Below are 25,413 nucleotides of genomic sequence, written 5' to 3'. Positions count from 1 at the left end.
GGACTGAGCAACTGGGAGGGTCTCTTAGATATTTATATTGCAATTCCTGAGTGTTCAGGTTGGGGTGTATCTAGTGTATGCACACACATGGATACATGTCTATACACAAATGTACATGTGGGCACACATAGCTGTGCACACAAGCAGGTTTCTGAGCAGCAGCTGTTCACCAGGTCTCAGGTTCCTTATTTTGTGGCACCTCAGCTCACAGCCAGTCATTTCTGCCAGCTTTTTTGATTTCTTTTTTAATGGTTCCTCTTTTGTCCATTCCATTCAGAAGCACTCATAATATTGCCTTAGGCAGCTTTAAAAAGTGAAATAATTCAGGGTTTTAGGTACTCAAAATTATTAAAAGTATAGATAGGGCTGTGGTTGTGAAGAAGGGAGAGCTTATGTAGGTAAAGTATTCTAATGTAAACAGTATCAAACACTTCACACCTCTAAGTCCTGTTTCTTTTGTTTTTTCTTTCCCTCCCTCAGGAATTCATTTTATCGGAGGATTACAACAAGATGACACTAGTCAAAAGTTACCAGGGTAAGAACCATGACCCATGTTAATTGGTTTGTATTGTCATTAATTTTGTTAATGTTTTCTTAAGGAGTATGAATGGAAAAGTTTCCCTTACAATGTTAGATTTTTTAAAAACTTACGTAAATGCTGTTTTTATCAATAGATCTATACCGTGTTTTGTTCTGAGATTACAAGGATTTTAAAAGAGCTGTTTCATGTTCTGTTTTTCTTTTTAAATGTTCCTTTGGAATGGAATATCACAGTAGACAGCAAACTGTCCACATTTGGGGGATAGGAGTTTTAATTTTCAATCTTCAGTAATCCATTGTATCTACTGAAACAACTTAGGAAACTAAACCATGTTTTAAGGCTGGAGCTTTTGGGGTTAGTCTGGTTATATTTCAGTAGCTATTGTTTCCAATAACCACAATAATTATCAGTGAATACCTCTCCTAGCAAAAGGTCAAGAAATGCCAGTCCATACCTTTTCTAATTAGAGTCTGGTGTTCACTAATGTGATGTTTTCAGAAACCTGTTTATCCTTTTCATACCTCTAAAGGACACTGTTTTTGACAGGCATTCTTATAAAAGTAACAAATACATATGGCAATTTATTCTTATATACTTTTTTGCTGTTAGACTAAGAGGTGGTATGATATTATATGGTATCATATATTATGTACTAAGCATTATGTTTCTGTATAGAAGCCTCTGACATGTTAGGTTGACATTTCTCACATACATTTTAAAATATGTTCTTACTCATATATTTTGAGTTTTATACCTTGAAGGGTAATTTAAATCTCTAAATGGAGGCTCTGGGGATCACTTTGTAACATTTGAATTTTAAGGTATGAAGAGAATCTTGATTTTTGCAGAGCATGGCTAACGTGAATGTTTCATGAATGTCTAGTGTGTTGTAAAATTAAGCTAGAATGCCTGCATTTTTTCTTACCTTGTAAAAACTGAAGAAAAATATCCAATGATGATAAAACATTTATATGTGAATCTTAAATAAGATTGCTGCAGTCTGACTGTACAGGTGTTGATATCCAAATTTGTGATTCCTCTGCAGTCACCAAGGTTTAATGCAGCTAAGTTTCATATTTAAATGTTGTGGCACTAAAGAGAGTGAGCTGATGTATTTTCTTCTGTATATGCAAAACAACATAGGCATGAGAACAACTTTCTTGATGAGTTCTTCCAGGAAAATGCTGAAAATTTTGTAAGAGGGGAATGCATTTCTTGGCAGTATTTCAGAAAAGCCTGTTGGCTGTGACAGCCCACTGAAGGTCTGGGCAAAAATGCTCATAAAGTTAAAAAAGAAAAAAGAAGGAAAATGGAAGCTGTTCTTTGTGGCTTTCTGCAATATGCCAGATGTGTTGCAAAATTAGAGGAGGTCTTTGGATAGGAAGATGTCATGGAGAACCTCCATGGGTTGTCCTGGGGGGAAACCCAAAAGCTCAGATTCCCCAAATATTAGAAAGCAAAGGATTCCAGTGAGTGTCCACTTACATCAGTGGAGAGATGGTGCAGCTGACCACTCTCCTAGCTAGAATCACCTTCTTCCTAGCCTGTCTGGGAAGGTTTTTCATAGGATCATAGAATGGTTTGGGTTGAAAGGGGCCATAAAGATCAGTAAGTTCCAACCATCCTGCCATGGGTAGGAACACCTTCCACTAGACCAGGTTCTCAAAGCTCCATCCAATCTGGCCTTGGACATTTCCAGAAATGGGCCATTCACAGCTTCTCTGGACAACTTGGGCCATTGTCTCACTGCACACACCTGCACAATTGCAGTGAACAGTTTTCTGACAGTGCAAGGCTGGAAAAAGAAAAAACCCAAAGAGATTCCCCACTGTTTTCAGGGCACCAATGACCTGGGGCTGCCTGCTGCTCCACAGCACAGTGCCTCCCACCACCCTCCTTCAAAAAAGACATGCTCCTGAATTCTGCACTCTCACACCAGGTGCTGGTGAAGGAATGTAGCACCCTGTCTGGTCCCTGGGCCTATGGTCGAGATCTGGAGTTCTGGGGAAACATTGCAAAAGTGAGGTGCTTTGTGAGCTGCTGTCAGTCACAGGATCCTGGAGTTCCATTGCTCCACACAGTGTTAGGCACTTTCATGCCCCTCTTGCTATATTTGCCTCCAACCAGAACACTGGATCTGGGCTTACCAGTGGCCTCACTGGGTCCAAAGTCCAGCTGGCACACAGCAAGGAGGAAAGAGCCACGTTTTCAACATGCTGTATGGGAGAATGTGCAGGGAAGAGCATTATAGTCCTTTGGGTAGGTATATCAAGATCCAACAGAGATGCACCTTCCTCACATGGTCCAGCAGAACTCCCTCCACAATCCTATCCCTGCAGTACACCTTTCTCACATGGCCATACTGAGTTTTGGGGGTTGGCACAAGCATCTTGGTAAAACCCTGGGCAAGGAAAAATTAAAATTAAAAGGGAACAGGTGGTTTTGTTGGGTATGGTGGCCTTCTAGAGGTTCATTTGCTAAAAGTCTTACTTGGAAAAAGTTTTGCTTAGAGTTTTCAAGTAAGACCTTAATGTTCTTCAAAAGTATTTTAGGGGGAGTAAGTACTTTTATTTAGCGTACAAAGTGGCTAAATAGTGATAGTAAGTAGCTTTAGCTGAATCATGCTGGCTGGTTTTGTGTTTGCTAGCTTTGTAAATGGTCAGCAGTGCCCTTGTTCAGTGACTGGTGGGCTGTTGATCATCTCCCACAACAAGGCATTATTATAAATAGCTGAGGCTGCTGTAGTGATTAAAGAACATTTATTGTGTCTTGAAAGGCCATGAATATGTTGGCCAAATGATCTTCTGGTGACAGAGAGCAACAGCACATGGGTAGGCTGTGCTTTGGTCTTGGTAGGAGTGTGCAGCCAGGTCTGGTGGCTTATGGAGCCTGGCCTTGGTGATGTACATGGCTGGACATGCACTGTGGAAGTTTTGCTGCAACACTGTGTCTGGAGTTGTGAAATATTATTTCTTTAAAGGAATCTGAATGCAGAGATGGGAGGTGTGACACAGGATTAGTCAGGACTCAGGGGTGGGTCTTGTGGCATTGGCCTCCTGCAGGCACTGACTCATTCCCTTGCACAAGGAGTAGTGCAAGCATTTGATCAGTGCCATTTGGGATGCCCTAGGAAATATTTTTTTTTCATTGTGTGTCTGTCTCCCATATCATCATTCCCATTCTTCAGTCACAATACCAGCTGAAGGTATAGACAACCTCTGCTCTCTCCCTAGGCAGCTCCTCCCACATTCTTCCAAGAAACCTTTCCCTCCCCTCAGCAGCCTTGGATTCCAGCCCCCTCCAACCCCTCGCAGGCTGGTCCATATGGCTGTTGGTGCTTCCAATTCTTTATGGCTTCTTCAGCCTTCTTCTTGTAGCTGGACGATTTTGCTGTGCTCCCTCTGAACGAGATAACAGCTCCTGGTTCAGTGTTTTGGTTTTTATTTATTTATTTGACACACCCTTTTTCTACCTAGCCAGATTTGCAGGCCTGCTTCTGCCCCATGTTTTGTGCAGCCTGCCTGGTTCAAGGGTGCCCCTCTGGCCCTCTGCTTTCAGGCTAGCTCATGACATGCCCTTATTTCTGCTTTCCTGTAAGCACAGCCTCTTCACTTGTGCTTTTCTTGCTCATGCTAAGCTTTTTTTTTTTCTTCCTGGCAATTTCCACCTCTGTTTTGGTGTTTGCTCATACTTTTTACTGTTGTAACCCCTCAGAACAGCTTCTTGCCCAACACTGTGTGGCTGTGCACTGGCCATGCTTCTCAGACTTTTGCCTTTATGCACAGCACTGACCCTCCACTTCCTTTGCTGACATCTTGCTGTGCACCTCCTGGCTGCAGCTTCTTTTTTCTGGGCGCAGCCTTTCCATCCTCTCTCCAACCTGCTCTTTGCATAGTGCTTGCTGCTGCTTTCTCATAGAGGAGAGCAGCCATCCTGCTCCCTCTGCCCTCCAGCTGCACATGGACCTGTGCCCTTCTCCTCTCTGCTTCTTCTCTCCCTTCTTGTACAGCATGATTTTTCTCCACAAATGGCTCTCTTCTCATTCTGGCTTACACAGATCTGCTCTTGCCTGGTGCCTGGTGAGAGTTTTCCTGTGCTGTGACCACATTCACACTTCATCCCCCATCTCCATCCTGCTGTTTGAGCAGTTTTGGAATTGTTTGCTCCACATTTTTTCTGCATAAAAATGGTGATCAAATCTTCAATACGTAAAGGACCAGCTTTTTATTTGCTGCTTCAAGATGCTGAACCTGTGTTAATCCTAGGGCCCAGACCCCTTCCTTGCTCTTCTATCACCTTCCAATCTATTGATATTTTGCTTCTTTAAGCCTTACAGGAGTCAAATTCCCTCTTAACAACAAGTGACTTTCTATTTGCATTTGTCTTCTCTTTGCTCTTTTACTTAGATGATCTGCACTGTACACTTTCACTTGTTTCAGATATATCTGCCATTAGCACATGTCTGGTTGCACCAGCTAATATGCACAGGTGGACAACAGAGTGCTAAATTGAAAGCTCTTTTTAGGAAGGGAGCATAAGCAAAGCTGTCATGTACACCCCATCCACCTCTTGGCAAGTACCATCTTTTAATGTCTGCTCCTTACTTGCCAGAAAGAGCTGCCTCAGCATCCACGGGCACCACTTCTATCAAAAATTATAAGCCCCATCTTTTAGAAGTTTTAGGAGGTAGGAGGAGATTTAGGAGAGATGGGTGGTGCCAGCTATGCTCACAACTAATTTAAACCATAAGAAGCTGTCACTAGCAGTAGCATTTGCCACATGCTGAGAAAAAATTCCTGGAGAGGCCTTGAGCAGTCTGATCTCAGCCAGCTGTGCACATCCTGTGGAAATACATGGGTGTGTCTGTGGCATTGATGGTTCTGGAAGCTCCTGGAACATTTGTGAGCCCATGAGGTGCCTGTGGCAGCAGTCATGTCCCTCTCTAAGTGCAGCACTCCACTGGCTGGTGCAGGTGTTCCCAGAGAGACCAACAAATGGGTAAAGATAAGTATGAGCCACCCAGGGGCCACTGAATTTCTTCCCAGAGAAAGCAAGGGTAGAGAGGAGATGAGATCTATTTGAAATAGTTCAAATGACTCCTGGATGGTCCCCATTCTTTTATCTGGAATGTAAAAGTGTGTGGAAATGACAGCAAAAATCTGAGGTCTTCTAATGGGCAAGGGTGAAAGCATCTGGGCACAGTTCACACATGACACTTTGGTTTAGCTGCCAGTCACCATTAGGGCAAGCTGTGTCAATACATCTATTGATTTTTCTGCTCAGGGAATCTCAGTCTGAAAAAGAAGTGTGGATCAGAGCTGGTGTTGGCTCTTGGGAGCCTCCTCTTCTTTCCTTCAGGTAGTTCTCCCTTGTGGCGTTTGAACACAGCTTTCATATATGCCGCATATTTGTGTAGGGCAGACAGCAGTCTTCCCATACTGTTCTGAGGTGATTCTCTGCATTTCAGATGGAGGCTTGGGGCTGGTATTGAAGCTTCTAAACATATTCAGTCTTTTTTTGTGTCAGCTTTTGCACAAACAAATACGAGCAGTCTGTTTTGTGTGACATATGTTGCTGTGTCTTAGAACAGTAATAAGCCAGTAGGGCTCTGGATTGAGGAGTATGGCTTTCACCATTAAGTTACAGTTGGGAATAGTTCTGTATGTCTTTCTAGCCACTTGTTTTATTAGAATATCAGCTCAATCAGCACTTCATGACCAAGCCCACTGGTCACTCATACAAAAAGCAAGCATATGTTCCCTTGTTTTAATGAAAACCTTTTGATGGCTTTATTTTGTTAACAGTAGAAACTTATTTCTTCAGCAGTTATATGCATCTACCACAGCTGTGATATTTTCTTTTATTTAAATTTTATTCTAGTAACCTTTTAATGCTGAAACTTCCCTTTGGTGCAGCATTGTGCTTGTACTGTAACTCATTGTTCTGTTGGGGTACAAGAGCCTGGATCCACCAAAACTTCACAGCAAGAGGTGCAGCATTGTGCCTGTGCTGTAACTCGTTGTTCTGCTGGAGTACTACAGTCTGGATCCACCGAAACTTCACAGCAAGAGGAGCAGCTGTGTAGGCATTTTCACTGCTGTCAAAAAACTAGCTCAAAAGAGGTTTAAATGGAACCCCAAGTCCATCCCACAGTGGCAGCTTTCTTAGTGATGATACAATGATGGAGGGAAGACTTGTGCTGATGTAGAAGATAAATGACTGCAGTAGGCATGGAAGGAATTAAGTCTTGCTTCCACTCTTTCTCATGCAAATGCTGAACATGCAGAGCAGGGACCTTACAAGCTTCCATAGAAGCTGATGTCAACAGGATTATTAAACACCAGCTGTTTCTGCAGGGAAGTGTGAGTGGAGGAGTTGGGTGCAGTTGGTGTTTGCAATGGTTGTCTGCCCCCATGTTCTTCTCTGCAATGTGATTGTATGTCTGTCTGCTTAACTTTCAGCTCATCAAAGCAGGGTCATCATGATTCTGTTTGTCCTGGAGATGGAGTGGGTGCTGAGCACGGGACAAGACAAACACTTCACGTGGCACTGTTCGGAGAGCGGCCAGCGGCTGGGCGGGTACCGCACCAGCGCGGGCGCCTGCGGCCTGCAGTATCCTTTGCTGAGCCCTCCGTTCTGTTTCTGCTCCTGGGCACTCAAACAGCCCTTTGAGTTTATTTGTCTAGCTGCCCTCCACATTTTGTGCCCTGTATGGACTCAGTGCTTTGTGACAGAAACTGTTATTTAAATCCAATTTAAAAAACTGTCAGTTCTCCTTGCTTTGTCTCCTTAATGCGTTGTGGCATATTTAGGTCTAAGCATTTTTGAGCACCACAATGGGTGATCTGCAACCTATTGTGGTCTGCTATTGTAATAAATATGGATAGGACCTTCATTTAAACATGCAGTGCATGCTTTCTTCAGAGAATTAATGGTAACAAAAGTAGGTTGATGATCAGGTCAGAGTGCCTGTGTGTATGCATGGTAAAAATTAAATTACTTTAATATAAAATAATGAGCACTTGTCCTTCACTCTGGAACTGCTCACTATGTATTGGGAATTTGGGTTAACTAAAGAGTAAATTACTCCAGAAATGGCACTCAGGTGGCTTATTCACGTAGAGCTGCCCCAGCTGCCTGACAGTAAAAGAAATATTAATTCAGCTTTATTGCAAATGAAAAGGGAAATGGAAAAGTATGTGCTTTTAGGCTGAAAAGAGGGGTTAGCATAAACAGACTTTTTAATGCCCCAGAGTGTAAGTGCTATAGGTGATGCATGTTTTGCTAGTTCATGAGAAGTGATACTGACTGAAAATTATTGTTTTGAGATGGACTTGCTTTATATTATCTGGTAATTCAGCCAATCTAAATGGCAGAAAGACTGAACTTACTTTCTAATTTATTGATAAATATTTTTGAAAGCAAGATGCAAGAATTTCCCTAAATCTCATCAGAGAACAGCCAATTTTGACTGATTAAAACTTTTGGAGGACAATTTAATTTGGGTCATCTGATTATGATAGTGGAGGGCAATGGAAGCAGTGGAAAGGAGAATCACTGGCAAGTACTGCAAAAATATTTGGCATAACCTGGAACGGGTTTGGGGTTTTTTGTTCTGCAGTGTCCTGTGTGCTTAAAATCAATACTCCTTTGTATTTTGTATAATTTTTGGGTAGGGAGAGAGTGGATACCATCCAACTCTAGCACTTAAGTTACAAAGCCTGAGGAGACACTCTTATGTTCATGGTGAAGGGCTACTTCAATGGTGTTTCATAACAAAACCATGAATTGTGTCCTAGAATAGTCTCGTTTTTTCTCACCCAGGGATACTGCATTATTAGTATGAACAGGTATGAGCATTATTAAGATGAACAGGTGCTTGAAAGTACACTCTGAATACCTCCTTGAGACTGGAGCACTATTCACAAGATTGCAGTATACTCATGTCAAAAGAATTAGCAAGTCATGAAAGGAATGCAGAGCTCATGTAAATAATATGTTTTCCTCAGCATCTATCCTTCAGATTTGATGTGGAAACCCGGCATGTGTTTGTTGGTGACCATTCTGGGCAAGTGACCATCCTCAAACTAGAGCAAGAGTCCTGCAGCCTTGTCACCACATTTAAGGGACACACAGGTAAGGCCTCAGGAGGAGACCCAGAGAGGTGCTCAGGAAGGTCTTCATCTGTGCTCAGCATCATGATGGTTTGACTGTCCTGTGATACACTAGGATGGCTTGTGTCAGTGCTTCGTGTGGAAGGGACATAGCTCTGAAACTGTTCCAGCAGTTCAGGGAAGCTGTATTGGTAAAAACAAGAGTGATCAGAGCTCTGAGCAGAACACATCTATGGCAGAAAATGCTGCAGTCAGAAGAAGATGCCACAATCTGTAGAATCTATGGCAGGAAATGCCACAATCTGCTAATTAAAGCAGAGTGAGTCTTGAACAAATTGTAGTATTTCAGGGTGGGAGAAAGGATGCTGCTCAAGACAAGATCTGTATTGACAGACACTTCGTCCCAAGTGGAATAGGCACAGCTTGGAGGCACTAAATGCTTGTTTCACTGCTGGGACTTGCACCCCATCACCCTTTGAAAAGAGCAACCCTGGATATGATCCTACCATCTGACAGAAGAAATGCTGCATTCCTCAGCATTTTTTCTTCATATCCCTCCTCTCTAACTAAGTGCTAATAATTCAAGATAGCACAATGTAGTTTGGTCCTTGTGCCATGGGACTGAGAAGATGCCCATAGCATTCCACACTTGTTTCTTTTTTAATCTTCTGGAAATTATGGAGATGGAAAGTTGTGTAGTCCCACTGTGACCATTCTTCTTCCACACTTTACTGCTCAATGGATTCACCTATGCAAACAGCAGTGAAGCCCTGTGCCTACAGAAGAGCAGGATGGGGTTTCAGTAGTTTTTCTAGACTGTTAGTTTTCCACAGGAAGGCACATGGTTGCACAGTCTTTGCCAAAGAGATATGCATTTTAATCACTCCATGTTTTTTGTTGTATCTTTACATATAGCTACCTTCCAATCTTCCACTTCCTGTAATAAAATGACTGATGTGTTTGTTCCTATTGCAGGTGGTGTCACTGCTCTCTGCTGGGACCCAATACAGCGAGTTTTATTCTCAGGCAGTTCTGATCATTCCATTATAATGTGGGATATTGGAGGAAGAAAAGGAACAGCCATCGAGCTGCAAGGACATAAGTATGTTCAAAGCCCTTCCTCCTGCTTTTATAGGAGAATAGCTAAATGCAGAAGCCACAGCTGGAAACAAACAGCCCAAAGGTTACAGTCTTCACAAGCCTCAAGCTTGTATGTGTGACTCCCTGGAGTCCATATACAACAGGAATAATTTGCTTATAGTAAGTTTTCCAGTGTTAGGCCCACAGGCTGTTTTAAGAGTCTGCAGAGGGTGGTGAAGGAAAGCACAACATCCGTAGTCCTGAAAGTGTTATGCCAGAGCCTGTGCCTGTGTTGGAAAGAGGAGGCTCCTCAAACGAGAACAGCTGCAGGAAAATTCTTGGGTTTTAGGTGTCAAGGTCTTTCCTTCCCCTAGAGGGAGCATCGGGCTTGGACAATTAATCCCTTTTTCCTCCGTGCTCTTTCGCCTACAGCCTGAATTCAAAGTGATGTGCTTTTACCTTTAATCATAGCTGCCTTCACATCTCCTCAGTGCAAAGAGGCATCATCTTTGCAAGTACATTTGCACAGCCATTGATGTCTTTGAAGAAGGGTAAGCCCATGCTGGGCATTGATTATGCGTCAGAAGGGCTCTAGTGACAATGACTCCTCACCTTTTAACTCTGGCAAGGCAACAAGTTGGTTTTAGAGTATTGGGACTGCATATATGTGGGACTTGCATGCCAGGCTCAGGTCTGGAGAGACAAAATCCCCTGGTGGTTTTGAGCTAACAGTTTCTTACATATTTATGCGTTTCTTTTGAGTGATGCTGCACTCTGCTGAGTGATTGGGATGCCTCTGAGATTTCAGAGCACTGCAGAGCTCTAACTGAAATTACCAGATCAACCTCATACTCTACCAGTGGTGCTTGCTAATGCAACACCACTTGATTTATTGCTGTGGAAATTGGTTCTAATATGAAATTAGCCTCTGGACCTTAATCTGTGAGATGGCTGTCAGCTGGAGCTGTACAACACAGCATCCTACACATCCTGATGGTGTCTCTGGTGTCTGCCAGCAGGCACTGTGAAGGGTGGCCCTGTTGTTCCAAGCTCTCCCATGAATGCATTCCCCTCTTCAGGTTCAGCCATAGGCACAAATAAATGTGTTAGCATACAAGTCCTTTTGGCAGACAAGACCAGTGGTGGTAGCAAAGGAAACCAAATCTTGTGGATGATTTCCAGTCACTGTATGTTCAGTTCCTGTGTCTTCACAACCTTGTTTTTTCCATAGTAGTGTTGTACAGTCTTTGTTTCCCAGGTTGTAAACAGCCTGAGATGAGGCCTGAATTTATTCTTTTATGAAGGACTGAGCCCATCTTTGGGAGTTTAAGCTGAATTGTTCCTCCCATGTTGTTTTTTCATTAAAAGAAGAAACAGAAGCACCTAAATTTTCCACCTTACTGTGAGAAGGTTTAGGAACAATTTAGTGTCATTCCTACCTTATTTTTCAAACTCCTTATGCTTGTTAGTGTCAAAAGAAAATCTTAGTAGTTTTTCAGTGATTCATTTCTAGATGTTGCAGGGATTTACAAAACAAAGTTGTTACTGACATTCTGCCAAGAAGGTATCTTACCAGGGCTGTGTTTATGCATCCAGATGCGTCCACTGCTTCCCAGTGCAGCTGGGACCTCCTATCCCAGGAAGAGAAAAAACAGTTATCAGAACAGGTCTTTGCTTTTGTGGATGCTGCCCAGATGAGCAACACTCTCTTTCTGGTCCCAGTTTGACAGCAAAGACTGATTTGCATCTGATGGATGCCATGTGCAATGAGTGGTGGAGGGAAACATATGGGCAAACAAATGGTTTGTACTGCTTTATTGATATTCTGTGCTCACTTGTGCAGTAGCCATAGGTGGTTGATTGCTAACTGTCTTGTTTCTTTCCCAGTGATAAAGTTCAGTCTCTCTCCTATGCTCACCACACTCGGCAGCTCATCTCCTGTGGTGCAGACGGGGGAATCGTCGTCTGGAACATGGATGTTGAGAGGCAGGAGGTAGATGCTTAGTTCTTGTCAGTTTGGTCTGAAGCAGTCCTGGGAAGAAGGAGCCTTTCTAAAATGTGCAGCTTTCAACCTAAACAAGATCATTCCAAGCTTTAAAAATGTTTCTGGATGTGCTCCAGTTGTTATAAAGCAATTATGCTGTGCCTTTGATAACATGGTACAGGCGAAATCGGCTGGCAGAAATTTGTATTAAATAGGCTGCTAAATGGCTCTTGCTCATTACATTACTGCTCTGAAAGATATTCTGTAAGGAGGGTATTGAGATGCTCTACTGTGTTTTTCAGCATGTCAGGAGAAATATCAGTTCAGATGTAAATGGATGGACTGATTGATTCATTTTGGTTTTAAAAAAGTAAAACAAGAAGGCTCTTGGTCATGTCTGGAAAAACACAACCCAGCATTTTTTTCCTTGATAAGAGGACATTTAACTAAGGTTCCAAGCAATTGGTCTTGCTTCCCTCTGGTGTAACCACATAGAAGTGTGGTAAATTATGGCTTTGCTGATCCAGACAGTAAGATTTCACCCACACATTCCTAATTGCTTTTGTGCTTCATGGCCAACAAATCTGAGCAGGTGCAAAAGCACTCCCCAGGTCTTTGGCACTGTGGGAGCAGCCCCCACTTGGCAATTTCTGACTCCTGACTCAGAGAGAGGAGAGTGAGCTCTGTGCTGGCTGAGTCAGGCACCAACCCTGCTCAGAAGCTTGGCCAATCCTGGTGCCATGAGTCACAGCAAACCTCTGCCCTTTTCCTGCAGGGGGTAGGTCAGAGGAAGGCTTTTGGCAGCGTGGGCTTTCACCAGCTTTGCTGGTTCTCAAGAGTTGTGGCTTGCATTGGATTGAGTGTGTCTCCTTTGAGGAAGAAAAAACACTAAGTGGAAAACCTGATTTTAAAAAACTACTGAAGTAGGCATAGGCAGAAACTGAGCTCCCTTTTTAATGTGAATTAGCATTCCAGTTGACTCTCTTTAATTGCTAATCCAGGGCCCAAGTATGTCATCAGCTCCTAAACTGAAACGAAAGCAGAGCAGTTTCCTCCTTCCCAACAGATGTTTCCTTTTTGCTGCAATTCAAACATCCAGAAATGAAAACCTTTATTTATTTGCTGCCTTCAAAAGGCTGCAGTAAGGGTTAAGATTGGCTTGTCACCAAATAGGCAGTGAGAAGGCTGGTTTAAAATATAGAGGAGGAATATTATTAGCTAAATAAAGGCCAAGCAGCAGGTGCTAATGGTGCACAGCTTTCCCAGACTATGGCTATGTGGGCTTGTTCTTGTTATCAGCAGCACAGCAGGGTGTTCTTGGTGCTAAACCACCCCCAAAACATGAATCTTTGAGATTTTAATATCAAACCTTGGTTTTGGGTCCTAGATCACTTTCTTTTGCATTTTGGCTTTTGTATCTTTGCTCTTTTTTAAGGATTTTCTCCATGTGATCCATGCTCAGTACTCATTTTGTTGCTATCAGATTTTCCCACATTACTGAGATTGTGTTAGAGTCACTTAAGCCATTTTAGCCCTTGATTCTTTATTTTTAACTCAACTTTTAAAAAGCTGTGAGAAGGTGTTTGAAAGGTTCTATAAGCTGTCTTTCTGTTTGACTACAAAGTGGTTGTCACAAACAAAATGTTTTCTTCATCTGTAGTGTTCAAATGCCCAAGAGATGGAAAGTTATACACAGAGATGTGAATCTGTAGGCATTAAAAGGAAAGACTGTTGTGGGTTGAAAAGACAAGGCTTTTCCCCAGCAGAATGAACTGCCTTCAAATAACTGGCAGAAGAATATGAAACAGGTGATTGCTTTATTGCTGGGAGTCAAAGCTATCCTGGGAGCTGAGGGTCTCAATCCATCCTTAACTTACCTTTGCCTGGCTTTTCTATTGTTTTTAGTTCTTTATCTCAGCTGTGTTTCTTGCCATTTTAATTTGCAGCATGTGAGAAACCAGTGGCTCTGACAAGACAACTGCAGTTGCTAATAGTACTTCCTCACAAAGTGTTAAACGATATTTAGTGTTTATTTAACCTCATGGGTTGATGAGGGAAAAGAGCTTGGGTTTGGTTTGGGTCTTAGGCTGGTTCAGGTGAATCACATCCTTCTGATCCTTGTGTGTGATTTGTAGCACGGGCACCTCTGACAGCAGGAACTCCTCTTAGGGTGTTAAAGAAAGAAAGAATGCAAAAACCTCCAAAACATCAGCACTTCCCATAACTTCCCTTTCCCTTCAGATTATTTGCTTGGCTGTTGGAAATACTGATTGACCCCAGCTCCCACCAGAGGCAATAGCAGATGGTAAATGCTGTCCAGACAGGACAGAACAAAATATTTTTATATAAAATAGAGTTGTTTCTGTGGTCTTATTATCAAACTCTTTTTCATGATTGGGATGAGAACTGTTCCTTCCATGTCCTTCAAAGCTAAGCCAGAAAAGACATCCCAGGGAACAAATATCATCTTGTCATCATCAACTGTCAAGATGGCATCTTGGGAAAATGGAGATATTAAATCAAGCTTAGCTGGCCATATTGCCACACCACAACACATCTTTTTTGTCCTGCCTCTAGGCTCCCTTGGAAATTTTTCTACTTGTTGCTCACTTTGTGTTTATATGTGTGTGTTGCAGACCCCGGAGTGGCTGGATAGTGACTCCTGTCAAAAATGTGACCAGCCTTTCTTCTGGAACTTCAAGCAGATGTGGGACAGTAAGAAAATAGGCCTCAGGCAGGTTTGTATGTGCCCTTCACTCTGTTAACATGGTGCTATTAAGCTTTTCTTTCATAATGGAGTCTAGTAACCTTTTTTGCCCCCTAAAGCTTTGAGGATTTGCATTTTGTTCTTCCACTAAGTGCTCAGGGGTGGGACAGTGGGTTCCCCTCTGTGGCTTGATTTTGTGGTTGAAAGGAGCACACTGGGGTTTTTTTCCAATCAATGGAAATGCATGAAATACCTGAAATAGGCCTTCTTGGGCTGAGTATATCTGGGGCCTTCCATGACTTTAGCCATGGGGGACTTTGCTCATTGTTAGTCAAATAAGTTACAGAAAGAAATTTACAGCTGATTTTTGGAGATTGTGCTGGAACCAAAGCTGTTTTCAATGAGATTGGATAAACAACTCTACCTGCTCAGGCTGTGTTGGGAAAGGCTGCTGTGTTTTCCTGCCTAGCAGGAGAGGGCTGCGGATTGCAGACTTTTACTGGAGGGGTGTAGAGGTGCTGCAAGTGCTCATGGAACTTGAGAAATGGGTGTCTGGGGCAGAGCTGAGCTGCGCCGTGTCTTGCTGGAGTGAGATGGGAGAGCCAGCAGACCTGAGCAGGGACCCGGTCTGGGTTTGTGGCCTGAGAAGTCTTTGTGCCTGTTGTGTCGTGCAGCATCACTGCCGGAAGTGCGGGAAAGCCGTGTGCGGGAAGTGCAGCTCCAAGCGCTCCTCCATCCCCCTGATGGGCTTCGAGTTTGAAGTGAGGGTCTGCGACAGCTGCCACGAGTCCATCACGGACGAGGAGTGAGTGTGGGCACTGCAGCAGGGGGAGCTCCTGCAGCTGGGAGGGCCTGGGGGGCTGCAAGGCTCCAGGAGGGAGCAGCCTCGCACGGTGGTCCCTGGGCTTTCTCAGCAGGATAAGGAGGAGATCGAGCCAGAAGGGATAGAGAGCCCCTCACCCCTGTTCCTTTCATGCCAGAAAGATCTCAAAGTGCTGTTTAAAGAGTGACTGCTGAATTAATGGCTTACAGCAGGAGTCAAATATTTTTTCCCCAATAGAGACCATTTTGGGGGGAAATCCTGCAGTTACAGTTCTTGCTGATTTTGGATTTCTTTCTTCAGGAGAGCACCTACAGCTACTTTCCATGACAGTAAGCACAACATAGTTCATGTACACTTCGATGCCACCAGGGGATGGCTGCTGACCTCGGGGACAGACAAGGTCATTAAGGTAGGAGCAAGGAATGTGCTCCAGCTCCTGTACTTCATTTCCCTTCCCTCTTCCATGTGGCTGCAGGATGTCATACCCGCCTTCTTCCACCCAGAGACTTCTCACTTGGGATTGGGATTGGGATTCCTGCCCAATAAGGACCAAGGAGGTCTTGATCTATGAGGTTATTGCCTGAAGGGGCTGGGACAAGTGCTCACTGTAGCTTTCCCTTGAGGAAGACCAACTGTTTTTCAACATGCCAAATCTCAGTGTGGCTAGATAAAGAAATAGCTGAAATAATGACTAAGTTATAACAGTTTAGGTAATTGAAAAAACCAAAACCCTCACAGTGTGTTATGACTGTTCTGATCATTGAAGTTAGTAATGTAGTGGGAGTTTTATTGGTTTCTTTTAAGGCCAGATATGAACCTGGCTCATACAGGTGAAAGCTGGTGACATACAGAATGTCATTTTGTCAACCTCCACCACTCTGACATAAGTGCTGGAAAATTAAATCAAACTTCTTCAGACTTGTGGCATCCACCTCTAACCATGTTGTGCCTCTTAATTAAAGAGGCGTAAATTATATTATATAAAGATTCTATTTTTACTATTATTCATTATGTTGTTTTATTTTATTGTATTAACAGTTGTGGGATATGACACCAGTAGTGTCTTGATGTTACATCAGTGGAACTTGAAAGGTGATATTTACAGAAGAAACGGATTTCCTAACCCCAATTATACTGCAGAAGATAGATAACACTGGGCACATATGGCTGATGAGAAAGGAACTAATGTGTTTACAACAACTTTATGTCCTCTGCTTGATCCAGGCTGAACATTTGCACGAAGACTCTTTCCACTTCTTCTCAAAATATACAAGAAGGTATTTTTTTAACTAACGGTTTGTACGATCTGACTTTGGTTGTCTTGAGTTCATTTGGAAAAATCTGTGTGCAGTGCAATTTTTAGTTTTTATATTTCAGTATGTCAAGATACTTGCTGCTTTGTACAGAGGGTTCTTGGGTTGTGTCTTCCTCTGTGAGTTTTCGGTGTCAACAGACTGTGTAAGGCAATTGGCTCTCCCTGCAGCCAGTACCTGTTGGTTTGGGATATTTCTGCTGACCATGCTCTCTCCAGAGGAGGAAATCCAGGCATGGTCTCTGGGTGCATCACCGAAGAGCTGATGGACTATTGCAATTCCTAAAAGGGCTCTACCATCTACTTGTCCTAGTGGGCATCATCCAGAGAGCATTCATTGGTCTGTATAATCTTCCTGCCCCTCCCTTTGCTGCACAAGTCGCAGAACCAGGGGTCAGGTTATTCAGCAACTGATTTCTACAGAAAACTGAAATAGTTTTCCAGCTCAGAGCATTCTAAGGAGCACACAGACTTGTTTGAGTTTGATGATGCTGACAGTCTGATTCAAATGAAATTATTGGCAACAGGAACTTTTGGGAGTGTGTGCATGGAGGGGGGCAGATCTAAAACTGGTCTAGATCTGAAAAGTCTGGTTTATCTCTACCTCTACCTCTACCTTGCACAGCAACATTTCAGCATTTATACCTGTCTGTGTTGTTGAAGATGAATTTTGTTCTTCCTGTTTTCCATATGGTTAGTCATATTTATTTTTTTAAATGCTGATGGTTTTTATTAATTTTCTCTATAGACCCAGAAGTGATATTGCTGAATGATGCCCATTGTCCTGTTGTCATACTTTACAGTTTCTCTTAAAAATAAACAGTATTTAAAAACCTGGATTGACCAAAATTACCTTTTTAGAATGACATTGTCAAGATGAATAGCTATAAAAGCCCTTTTTTCCAAAGGGACCTTCTCTGAAGAGCCAACTCTCCATTCCATTAATCCATGTTACTTCTTAGCATGGTACTACTCACACACTTCAAAGGAATCGGTGTAGAGAATTTGCTCTGCAAAGGCTTTCCTGCATCTCCTGTTTCAGCAGGCCTTGTGGTTGTAGCTATTGTGCTTGCACCACATTGGTGGTGCTCAGTCTTGCCCTGTTTTGGACTTCCCTTCTTTCCTCTGCAGTGGGGAGGCCATGACATTTGCCACTTCAGAGCACACTGCTACCTGGAGAAGCCTTGTGGTCTCTTTTGAGAGAGAATGCCAAAAGAAAATAAAGCTTCTCCTTTGTTTGCCCAGCAGCAATTTGCTTTTGAGGGAAAAAAAATATGATTACCTCAATCCATGGCATTAATTCTGGTCCAGTGAGCTGCTGCAGTAAAGGGTGAGTGGAATTCTGTGTGCACATCACAAGACTGCTATGTATTTTCAGGGAAAATTCTCTTCTTGAACATCTTGTAACCTGTGATGAAGCATTTTGCAGTCATGTTCTCTGAAATAACACCACCTTGGGTTTCCTGGTCGTGCAGCCTGTTGTTGTTTCCCCTCTAAACAGCATATTTTAAAGCATATTGTCAAACATAATTCACACAGTACTATTATTTTTCCAACTTGAAAGTTGTTTTCTCAGTCTTCCCACGTTCTCTCCTGGAAACTAGATGCTTGTTTCCTCTTGGAATGCTTTTCATTACACCTTGTGCATGTTTTCTGATGACTGAAGCGTTCCTGGCTGTCAAAGCTATGCAAGATGAGCAAGTGGCCTGCCATATTTTATTCCAGCTGGAGAGTATGTACAAAACTTTGCTGGACTGTGGTGTTCCATATTCCCTTGGGCTCAGGGCCTTTTGGCCAGAGACCTGACTTGTGCTGTGCAGGGAGTGCATCTCATGGTGACAGAAGCACGGGCACACCAAAGTGAATTTCAATTGCTGTTTAGTGCTCGGTTCCTGAGCAGACAGCAGTGGCACCAAGGCTGGGATTCCAGCATGAATTGTGCTCACACTGATGGAGTCATGGAGTCAGCAAGGTGAGGATCTGCCCCTGGTCAGCACCTACTCCTGAATGCCTAATGTGCAAACAGAGGTGAAGAACTGATTGCGAAGGAGACTGCATTTGAGAACGACTTGTTTGGACTGGTCTGCAATAAACTCGTGGCCACTCCCCCATTGTCTTCCAAGGAGTCGTGGTTTCAATGTTGCTTATATGTGGCTGTGGGGTATGCAAAACTGTTTTGCAGAATTCTCCTAGTTCTTCTTTCTCACTGAATGACCTGCAGGGTTATCTGGATTTAAGTTAAATATCTCCTTATCTTGCAGTTTCAGGACAAGCTGCTCTGGGCTTAGAAAATTATATAAACTTCAAGTGAAGCTGAGGGGGGAAGGAAAATTTGTCCCTTTGCAATGCCCTCAAGAGCTGAAATGTAGACATTATGAAGAGAAAATAGATGCATCTAATTCAATAATTCTTTTACTTTCCAAATGAAGCAAGAAGGATTTGACACTGGGAGAGTTAAAATGCCTGTCTTCCTCTTCTGCTGTGTTAGAGTAGCAATCTCAGTTTCTTCTGTCTGCTAGATGTGTACAAAAAGGGATCTCTGTTGCCTGGTCCTTTTTTTCCATTTTATTTGCTGAATAAGAAATCTGAGCTATTTTTATGAATTGCACCATTGGAGGATGGGAGGAGGGGGTGTTTTGATACAGGTGTGGACTATGCATAAACTCTTTAATGAAGCCAAGCCCCCTTTCCCTGGGGCTGCTGAAGGGCAGTAGCTTTTAGTGATACCTCATGCTGTGACAAGGGACACACAGACGTTGCTAGCTCTCTCTGCTCTACACATCAGAAAAGGTGATTTCATTTCTCCTTTAGCTGATGCTTCCTTCTGGGAAGTGACCTCCAGAGCATCTGCCTGCTATTCTGGGTTTTTAAATTAGCAGTGTGTGTAGGGCTTAGGCAGGTGATGTGGCAGGTACTGGTCACATACACAGTGCCTGAGCAGCTTGCTAGAGTCACTTCAGTCCCAGGTGGGGCAATCTGAGCACCAAACTTCAGTCTTTTTAAGCTGAAAATATTTAAGTGAAGGGAAAAGAATGTGGGTATCTGCTTGCAATGTAGCATTGATGGTCCTCCCATCCAACTTAACGTCATGGTTAGATGTTGAAACAGCAGTGGTAGGGCTACAAGTCAGCCAGTGTGCCAGAGGATAATCCTGAGCAGTGACATTGGTGTGCTCAGCTGTGGGCACTCTTGTCTGCAGCTGCTTTTTGCAGCCAAGCCCAGGTGACCTCCCTGCTCTGTCCTCCTGAACGTGAGGCCATCACCTGAATGTCAGCATGTGGGCTCTTAGTACCTCTAACCACTCTTAGTAGTGGTTACTGCACATTGCCTGAGGGTGGCATGGGCATCTCCAGTACTGGGAAAGGGAGGGATGTGTTCCCTCTGGGGAAATGAAACCACTGTATGGAGTCCAGCAAAGGGACACTGAGATGGTGAAAGGTACTGGAGTATATTTGGGAGAGCGGGGACTGTTCATCTGGAGAAAAGAAGGCTCAGAGGGATCTCATCAGTGTGTATAAATGCCTGAAGGGAGGGTACAAAGAGAATGCACTGGTGTCCAGTGACAGGGCCAGAGGCAATGGGCACAAACAGAAACACAGATTTCCTCTGAACTTCAGGAAACAATTTTTACTGCAAGGGTGACTGAGCATGGGCACAGACTGGCCAGGCAGGTAGTTTGTGGGTTCTCCATCTTTGGAGAAAACCCAACTGGACATGACCCTGGGCAACCACCTCTAGGTGACCCTGCTTGAGCAGGACCAGATGACCTTTGAAGGTTCTATCCCACCTCAGCCATTCTATGATTCAAAGTCTATTTAATGCCTGTGTCTACTCTATTGCAGAGAGAAGGAAAGAAATTACTATCTTTCCTTAAATCTAAACTACTACCAAATTAGTTACTACCAAATTAGCAAATATTACATTTGTCTGGCCTTGCTGTTCCAAACAGGATTTGCATACCAGCAACCAAAGTTCTGTTTTGTAGCACACAGGAAATAGGGCTACAATGTGTGGTTTTACAGGCCATGTCTTTTCCAGGAGACCACAGCGAGCCCATGGGGTGTTTTCAGTTAGCCCTTAGAAGATGCAACAGTAATAACAAACTTGATCATTTGTTCAGGATGCATTGATGTGCTGAGTCCCTTCAGTGATGACCTCTTATGTAATATTGAGGAAGACAGATTTTTCTCTTCAAAATTGCATCGTGTGAATGTTGGCAGGAAATCTTTGCTCCTCAGAAGAAAAAAAATGTCCTTAGTTTGCCAATAACTTGAAGTTCTGGGATTTGAGATTAACTTTCTGTGATCACATGTGACTTTTCATTGCATTTTCCCAGTTTGGGGATTTTCCCTTGTGACCAGTCTTTGGCCATCTCTGAAATTTTGTTTGCTTCAGGACACATTGTACTGCTCAGAAGAGAAAGAGATTTAGTTCAATTGAAATTGCTGCCAAGTAGGGACGTTGAACTCAAACCAAAATGAAAACAAGAGAGCACAGTCCTGGCAAAGTCTGTGCAAAGAGGGGATACCAAGAAAGAATGTTATCATCATACCAACAAAACCTAAAAAAACCAAACAAACCAAACCAAAAAGCACCTACAGTATAGAAATGAATATTCATCAGAGATGTATAAAACCAAACCCCCATCCCAGTACTGTAAGCCAGCCAGCAGCCATGATCCAGATCCAGAAGCCACAAGGAACAAAGAGTTGTTCCAGTCTATGAAGATTTGACTTCCATTTCTTGTTCTTTGGTTCAATTGCCAAATTATATTTATCTACCTCAAGTAGTTTTTTCAGGACTGCATTAAATGCATGAGCACTTCAATATTAAGAGGATGGGGAAAAGACACATTACTACTGAGATGGTACAGAAGAGGTGTCAGGCCTTATGAAGATAGTCTCTCTAGTTATTTGTTCTTTGGATATTAAATAATCTGAATTTATTAAAGGGTTTATCACCTTTACTTTCATTTTATCATAGGTCAGGGCATCCTTCAGATGTGAAAAACCCATTGCTAACACCCCTATTTTGTCCTGTCCCAAGAAAATTCTGTGGAGTTGCCACAGCCAAGTAATTAAGGAATTTTCACAAATAAACAAATTCACAAACTTCCTTGCTACATCTTTGTCATTAGTACTAGTTTTGGCTGTGGTTTAGCTTTCCAAAGGCTGAGCCTTGTTTCTGACTCTGCTTGGTAAGTTGTCATACTGACCAATACCTCATGGGCTTTGCTGTCTTTTTGATTAGAGGGATTTTATATGAAAAAAAGCTCCTACTGGCTTTTGTTCAGGTCAGTGTTTTATAGGAATGCTGCTCAACAATTTGACCATCTTTTCTACCAACTACATTGTAACACTTTCTGGTACTGTTCCATTATGTAAATAAGTGTCTCCGATGTAGCTAAATAAATTGTGGTATCTTAACCCCACTAAATTAATTTTGTCAGCTTTTGGCTATTTCTCTTCCTTCTCTATGTGTGTAATGAGGAATTTGGTTTACTGAGTTTTGACTGGAATCATTCACCTGCCTGTTTGTGAATTGTCATAAAACTGACAGCTGTTGTATGGACATGTCTTTTGCCTGGACAAATTCTTACCCTGAGTGCCTGGCTGGGTGAGCAGCCCAAAGGAAATGGTGTCTGGGCAGCAGAGGAATTGCATGATTTTGTGCATCTCTCCAAGGCTCCCTGTGGATTGTGGATTCTAAACTGAAAACTAAAGGGAAGATGCTCAAGATTTTAAACCATCAAAGAAAACGGCACTTCCTGGGACCTCTCTCCCTGAAGTTTGCACAAGTGCAGGTTTTACCACTTTTCTCCTATAATATTTTAATAATATTTTTATCTGTGAAATGGCATTGCTGGTACAGCAAAGGTTTGAGTTGTATCTCCTGGCAGCAGGGTAGAAACCTGTCCTGCTGAAGACCTTTGGCCAGGTTGACACTGTGCCCCTTCGTAAAGCTGAGCATTAGCTTTTGTTTTCAGAGAAAACACACTTCCTTCAGAGGAATACATCATTTTTCTTTATCTGATGGCTCCATCTAGAGAGAGGAACATAAATACTGCCCTAGTGCACAAACTGACGTTCTTGGATTTGATCACTTTTAGTCCCAGAAGTGGGGTTTTTTTGCACTTTCTCCTTATCAGATTTGGTGCCTTTTCAAAGCCTTTCTCTCATTGTCTAGATCAGTGCTTTTTGGGTGACTGCAGGAATACAGAATTTTCAAGTCATCTTAGTTGCATTTTAAAATTTTGTAATTTTATTTTTTTAAAATCCTGTAATCAGTTGCTGGCTCTGCTGCAATGTGCCCAGAATTACCTCTCCCAACAAAGCAAGAGATGGAACCTGAGGCAAACAAGAAATACTGTGAGCTGAGCTAGGGAAGATGCAAAGCTGTGCTCTGCCAGAGTGGAAACTGCCTACCTAAAATGACTGTGGGTGGATGTTGACCAGCACTAGTTTTAGACAAGTATGATCCAGTGTGATGAGATGGGGTGCTTTATTTTTGCAGGGAGGGTGAGAGAGTAACACAGAGGAACTCACAGATTGAACTGCTTCATAGCTGCCCTCCTCCACTGTTCCAGCAGGTTGTTCCCTGAAAGACTCACCAAGTTGAGGAAAACTAGTACTGCTTCAAGTGCCATGGCTTTTAGAAAGGCTTTGTCATTACAAAAATACAAACTAGTGCTTGTACTGACAATTGAAATGGCTGGGACCATCCCCCCACCAAATAAATTTATTTACATTGAGGTTTGCAGGACTGACTTATCAGGCTATAATGAAGGATATACAGAACTCCCTTGGAGCCCAGGCAGTGCATATTCAAAATCCCATCTGAGCCTCCCACAGGAAGGGAAAGGGGTGGCCCTGCTCATACCTTGTTCCCACTGAGTAGAACACAGAAGCTGGAGCATGTGTTACTGCAAATGCCAACAATTGGTATTGGCAGTTTACTCCAAAATTGTGAGGTATTTATGGGAGTGCCCCCATTCAAAGGCAAACAACAAACAATTTTTTTACACCTTTAATCAACAGCAGGTTGATTTAGTTTATTGAGTTTTTTTAAACAATGAATAAAGATGACCCAGAAATTAAACTAAAGAAAAAATGCAGTTTACAAAATTGTTTGATATTGGTTACATTGACCTCCTAAAATTTTCATCCAAGACAAAAAGAGAAGTTGCAGTGGCCCCTGCATCCCTGCCCTGCTGCACTGATGATGGGCTGTGCCTTTCCATTAGGATGTAGGGAAATTACCAACTCCACCTGTGCTCTGTGGTGCAACATTCCTGTGCAAGATCCCTGAGAGCAAAAACTTCCCAAGTAGCTGACTTCACAAAATGAAGAAAAATATGAAGCCATCAGAGTGAGGTCAGAGTCATAAAAGCCTCAAAGCTGCCACAAGAAGTGTTGGGCTGTGCTTGGACTGGAAAGGTGACAAGAGCAGCTGCTGTGCTTGTCATTCCATTCCCATGAACCAGGTGTGTTCTCAAACTCCCAGTGTGCACTGCTTAACAAGGACCTGTGTCACCTTCATCTTCTGCTCATCTGTCACTGGATGCGGTTTTTATTTTGTTCATGAAGTTTTGAAGTGGAAGAGGAGACCGAGGGGAGACCTAATCACAGTCTACAACTTCCTTGTGAGGGGAAGAGGAGGGGCAGGCACTGATCTCTTCTCTGGGGTGACCAGTGACAGGGCCCAAGGCCATGGACTGAAGTTGTGCCAGGGGAGGTTTAGGTTGGATATCAGGAAAAGGTTCTTGACCCAGAGGGTGGCTGGGCACTGGACCAGGCTCCCCAGGGAAGTGATCACAGCAACAGCCTGACAGAGTTCAAGAAGCATTTGGCCAGTGCTCTCAGGCACCTGGTGTGACTCTTGGGGTGTCCTGTGCAGGGCCAGGAGTTGGACACCATGATCCTTGTGGATCCCTTCGGGCTCAGCATAATCTGTGAGTCTGTAACTGTATTCACTTACATGAAGGTGCAAGTCACTCTGGATTGCATTAGACAGATCCTCTCACTGGCTTGCAGCCACATGTTTGCTCTCGTGGAATCAGGCTGAAATAAAGCAACAGCAGGACCATAATACTAAAGTGTGTGACACTCTGGACTTTGTTTCTACTTGCTGTTCCTGTGGTTTAGTTCTTTTTAAATCAGAAGTGCTCTTAAACCATTGCATGTTGCTCTTAAGACACTGTGACCAAACTTTGATTAAAGCAGTTTTCTTAACTGGTTTCATTTTTAAGCTGTGACAAAAAATGAAAAATATAGGCTATTGAAATACACTAGTGTAGAATGTGGACTAAAATGTGTTAAATATATACATATATAGTGCACAGTTTTTACTTTTATGAACTATTTAAATACCAGTCATTAAACTTTTCTTCTGTACTGCAGAGCTGAGAAGCAAACTGCTGTAAATACTAAATAATGCAGATGTTTTTATTAGCCTTGCAGCTATTGGGTTAAGAAATGTAGTTAGTATATATGTTTCCAGCCATGCTCTTGTTTTGGGTAACTGTATTTAACAGCTGAAACCATAGAAAATGTTAATACCAGATTTGCAGGAAATAAACCTCTGTACAAGCCTTGCTGTTGTTTTCTTTCACTGTAGTGCAAGAAGGAGTTAAGTTTATAAATGAGGCAGTAACTTGAATGCTGACCCAGCCTCTTCAGGAGAAGCTGTGACAGCCTGACTTGTCTCAGCACTTCTTATCATGGGAAAATTTTTGTCAGGGCCTTTTTGAGAGTAAAGTCTTTATTTCTAAGGAGATTGACAATAGGCTGAAAAAAACAGGTTTTTTCCTAAACTGATACTTAATAGGAGATCTTTGAATAATGAGGAAATCC

The 25,413-nt window shown here is 42.8% G+C and overlaps 1 protein-coding gene across 1 annotated transcript in view; it reads left to right on the top strand.

The window, feature by feature from the left end:
• The window catches only part of WDFY2 (WD repeat and FYVE domain containing 2), a 59,399-nt gene extending 42,001 nt beyond the window's left edge, over window positions 1–17,398 (top strand). The window contains exons 4-12 of the mRNA XM_071448473.1: window positions 481–535; window positions 7,003–7,153; window positions 8,565–8,677; window positions 9,631–9,757; window positions 11,623–11,728; window positions 14,356–14,457; window positions 15,101–15,231; window positions 15,550–15,658; window positions 16,288–17,398. Coding sequence (XP_071304574.1) covers window positions 481–535; window positions 7,003–7,153; window positions 8,565–8,677; window positions 9,631–9,757; window positions 11,623–11,728; window positions 14,356–14,457; window positions 15,101–15,231; window positions 15,550–15,658; window positions 16,288–16,317 — 924 coding nt within the window. The 3' untranslated portion in view covers window positions 16,318–17,398. The remainder of the gene's footprint in view (window positions 1–480; window positions 536–7,002; window positions 7,154–8,564; window positions 8,678–9,630; window positions 9,758–11,622; window positions 11,729–14,355; window positions 14,458–15,100; window positions 15,232–15,549; window positions 15,659–16,287) is intronic.
• The last annotated feature ends 8,015 nt before the right edge of the window (window positions 17,399–25,413 follow it).

Source organism: Agelaius tricolor, unplaced genomic scaffold (assembly GCF_023055355.1).
Source record: "Agelaius tricolor isolate 1412-34295 unplaced genomic scaffold, bAgeTri1.0.p SCAF_26, whole genome shotgun sequence".
Lineage (NCBI taxonomy): Eukaryota > Metazoa > Chordata > Aves > Passeriformes > Icteridae > Agelaius > Agelaius tricolor.
Note: the sequence above shows the minus strand (reverse complement) of the source record. Positions and strands in the feature narration are given on the sequence as shown.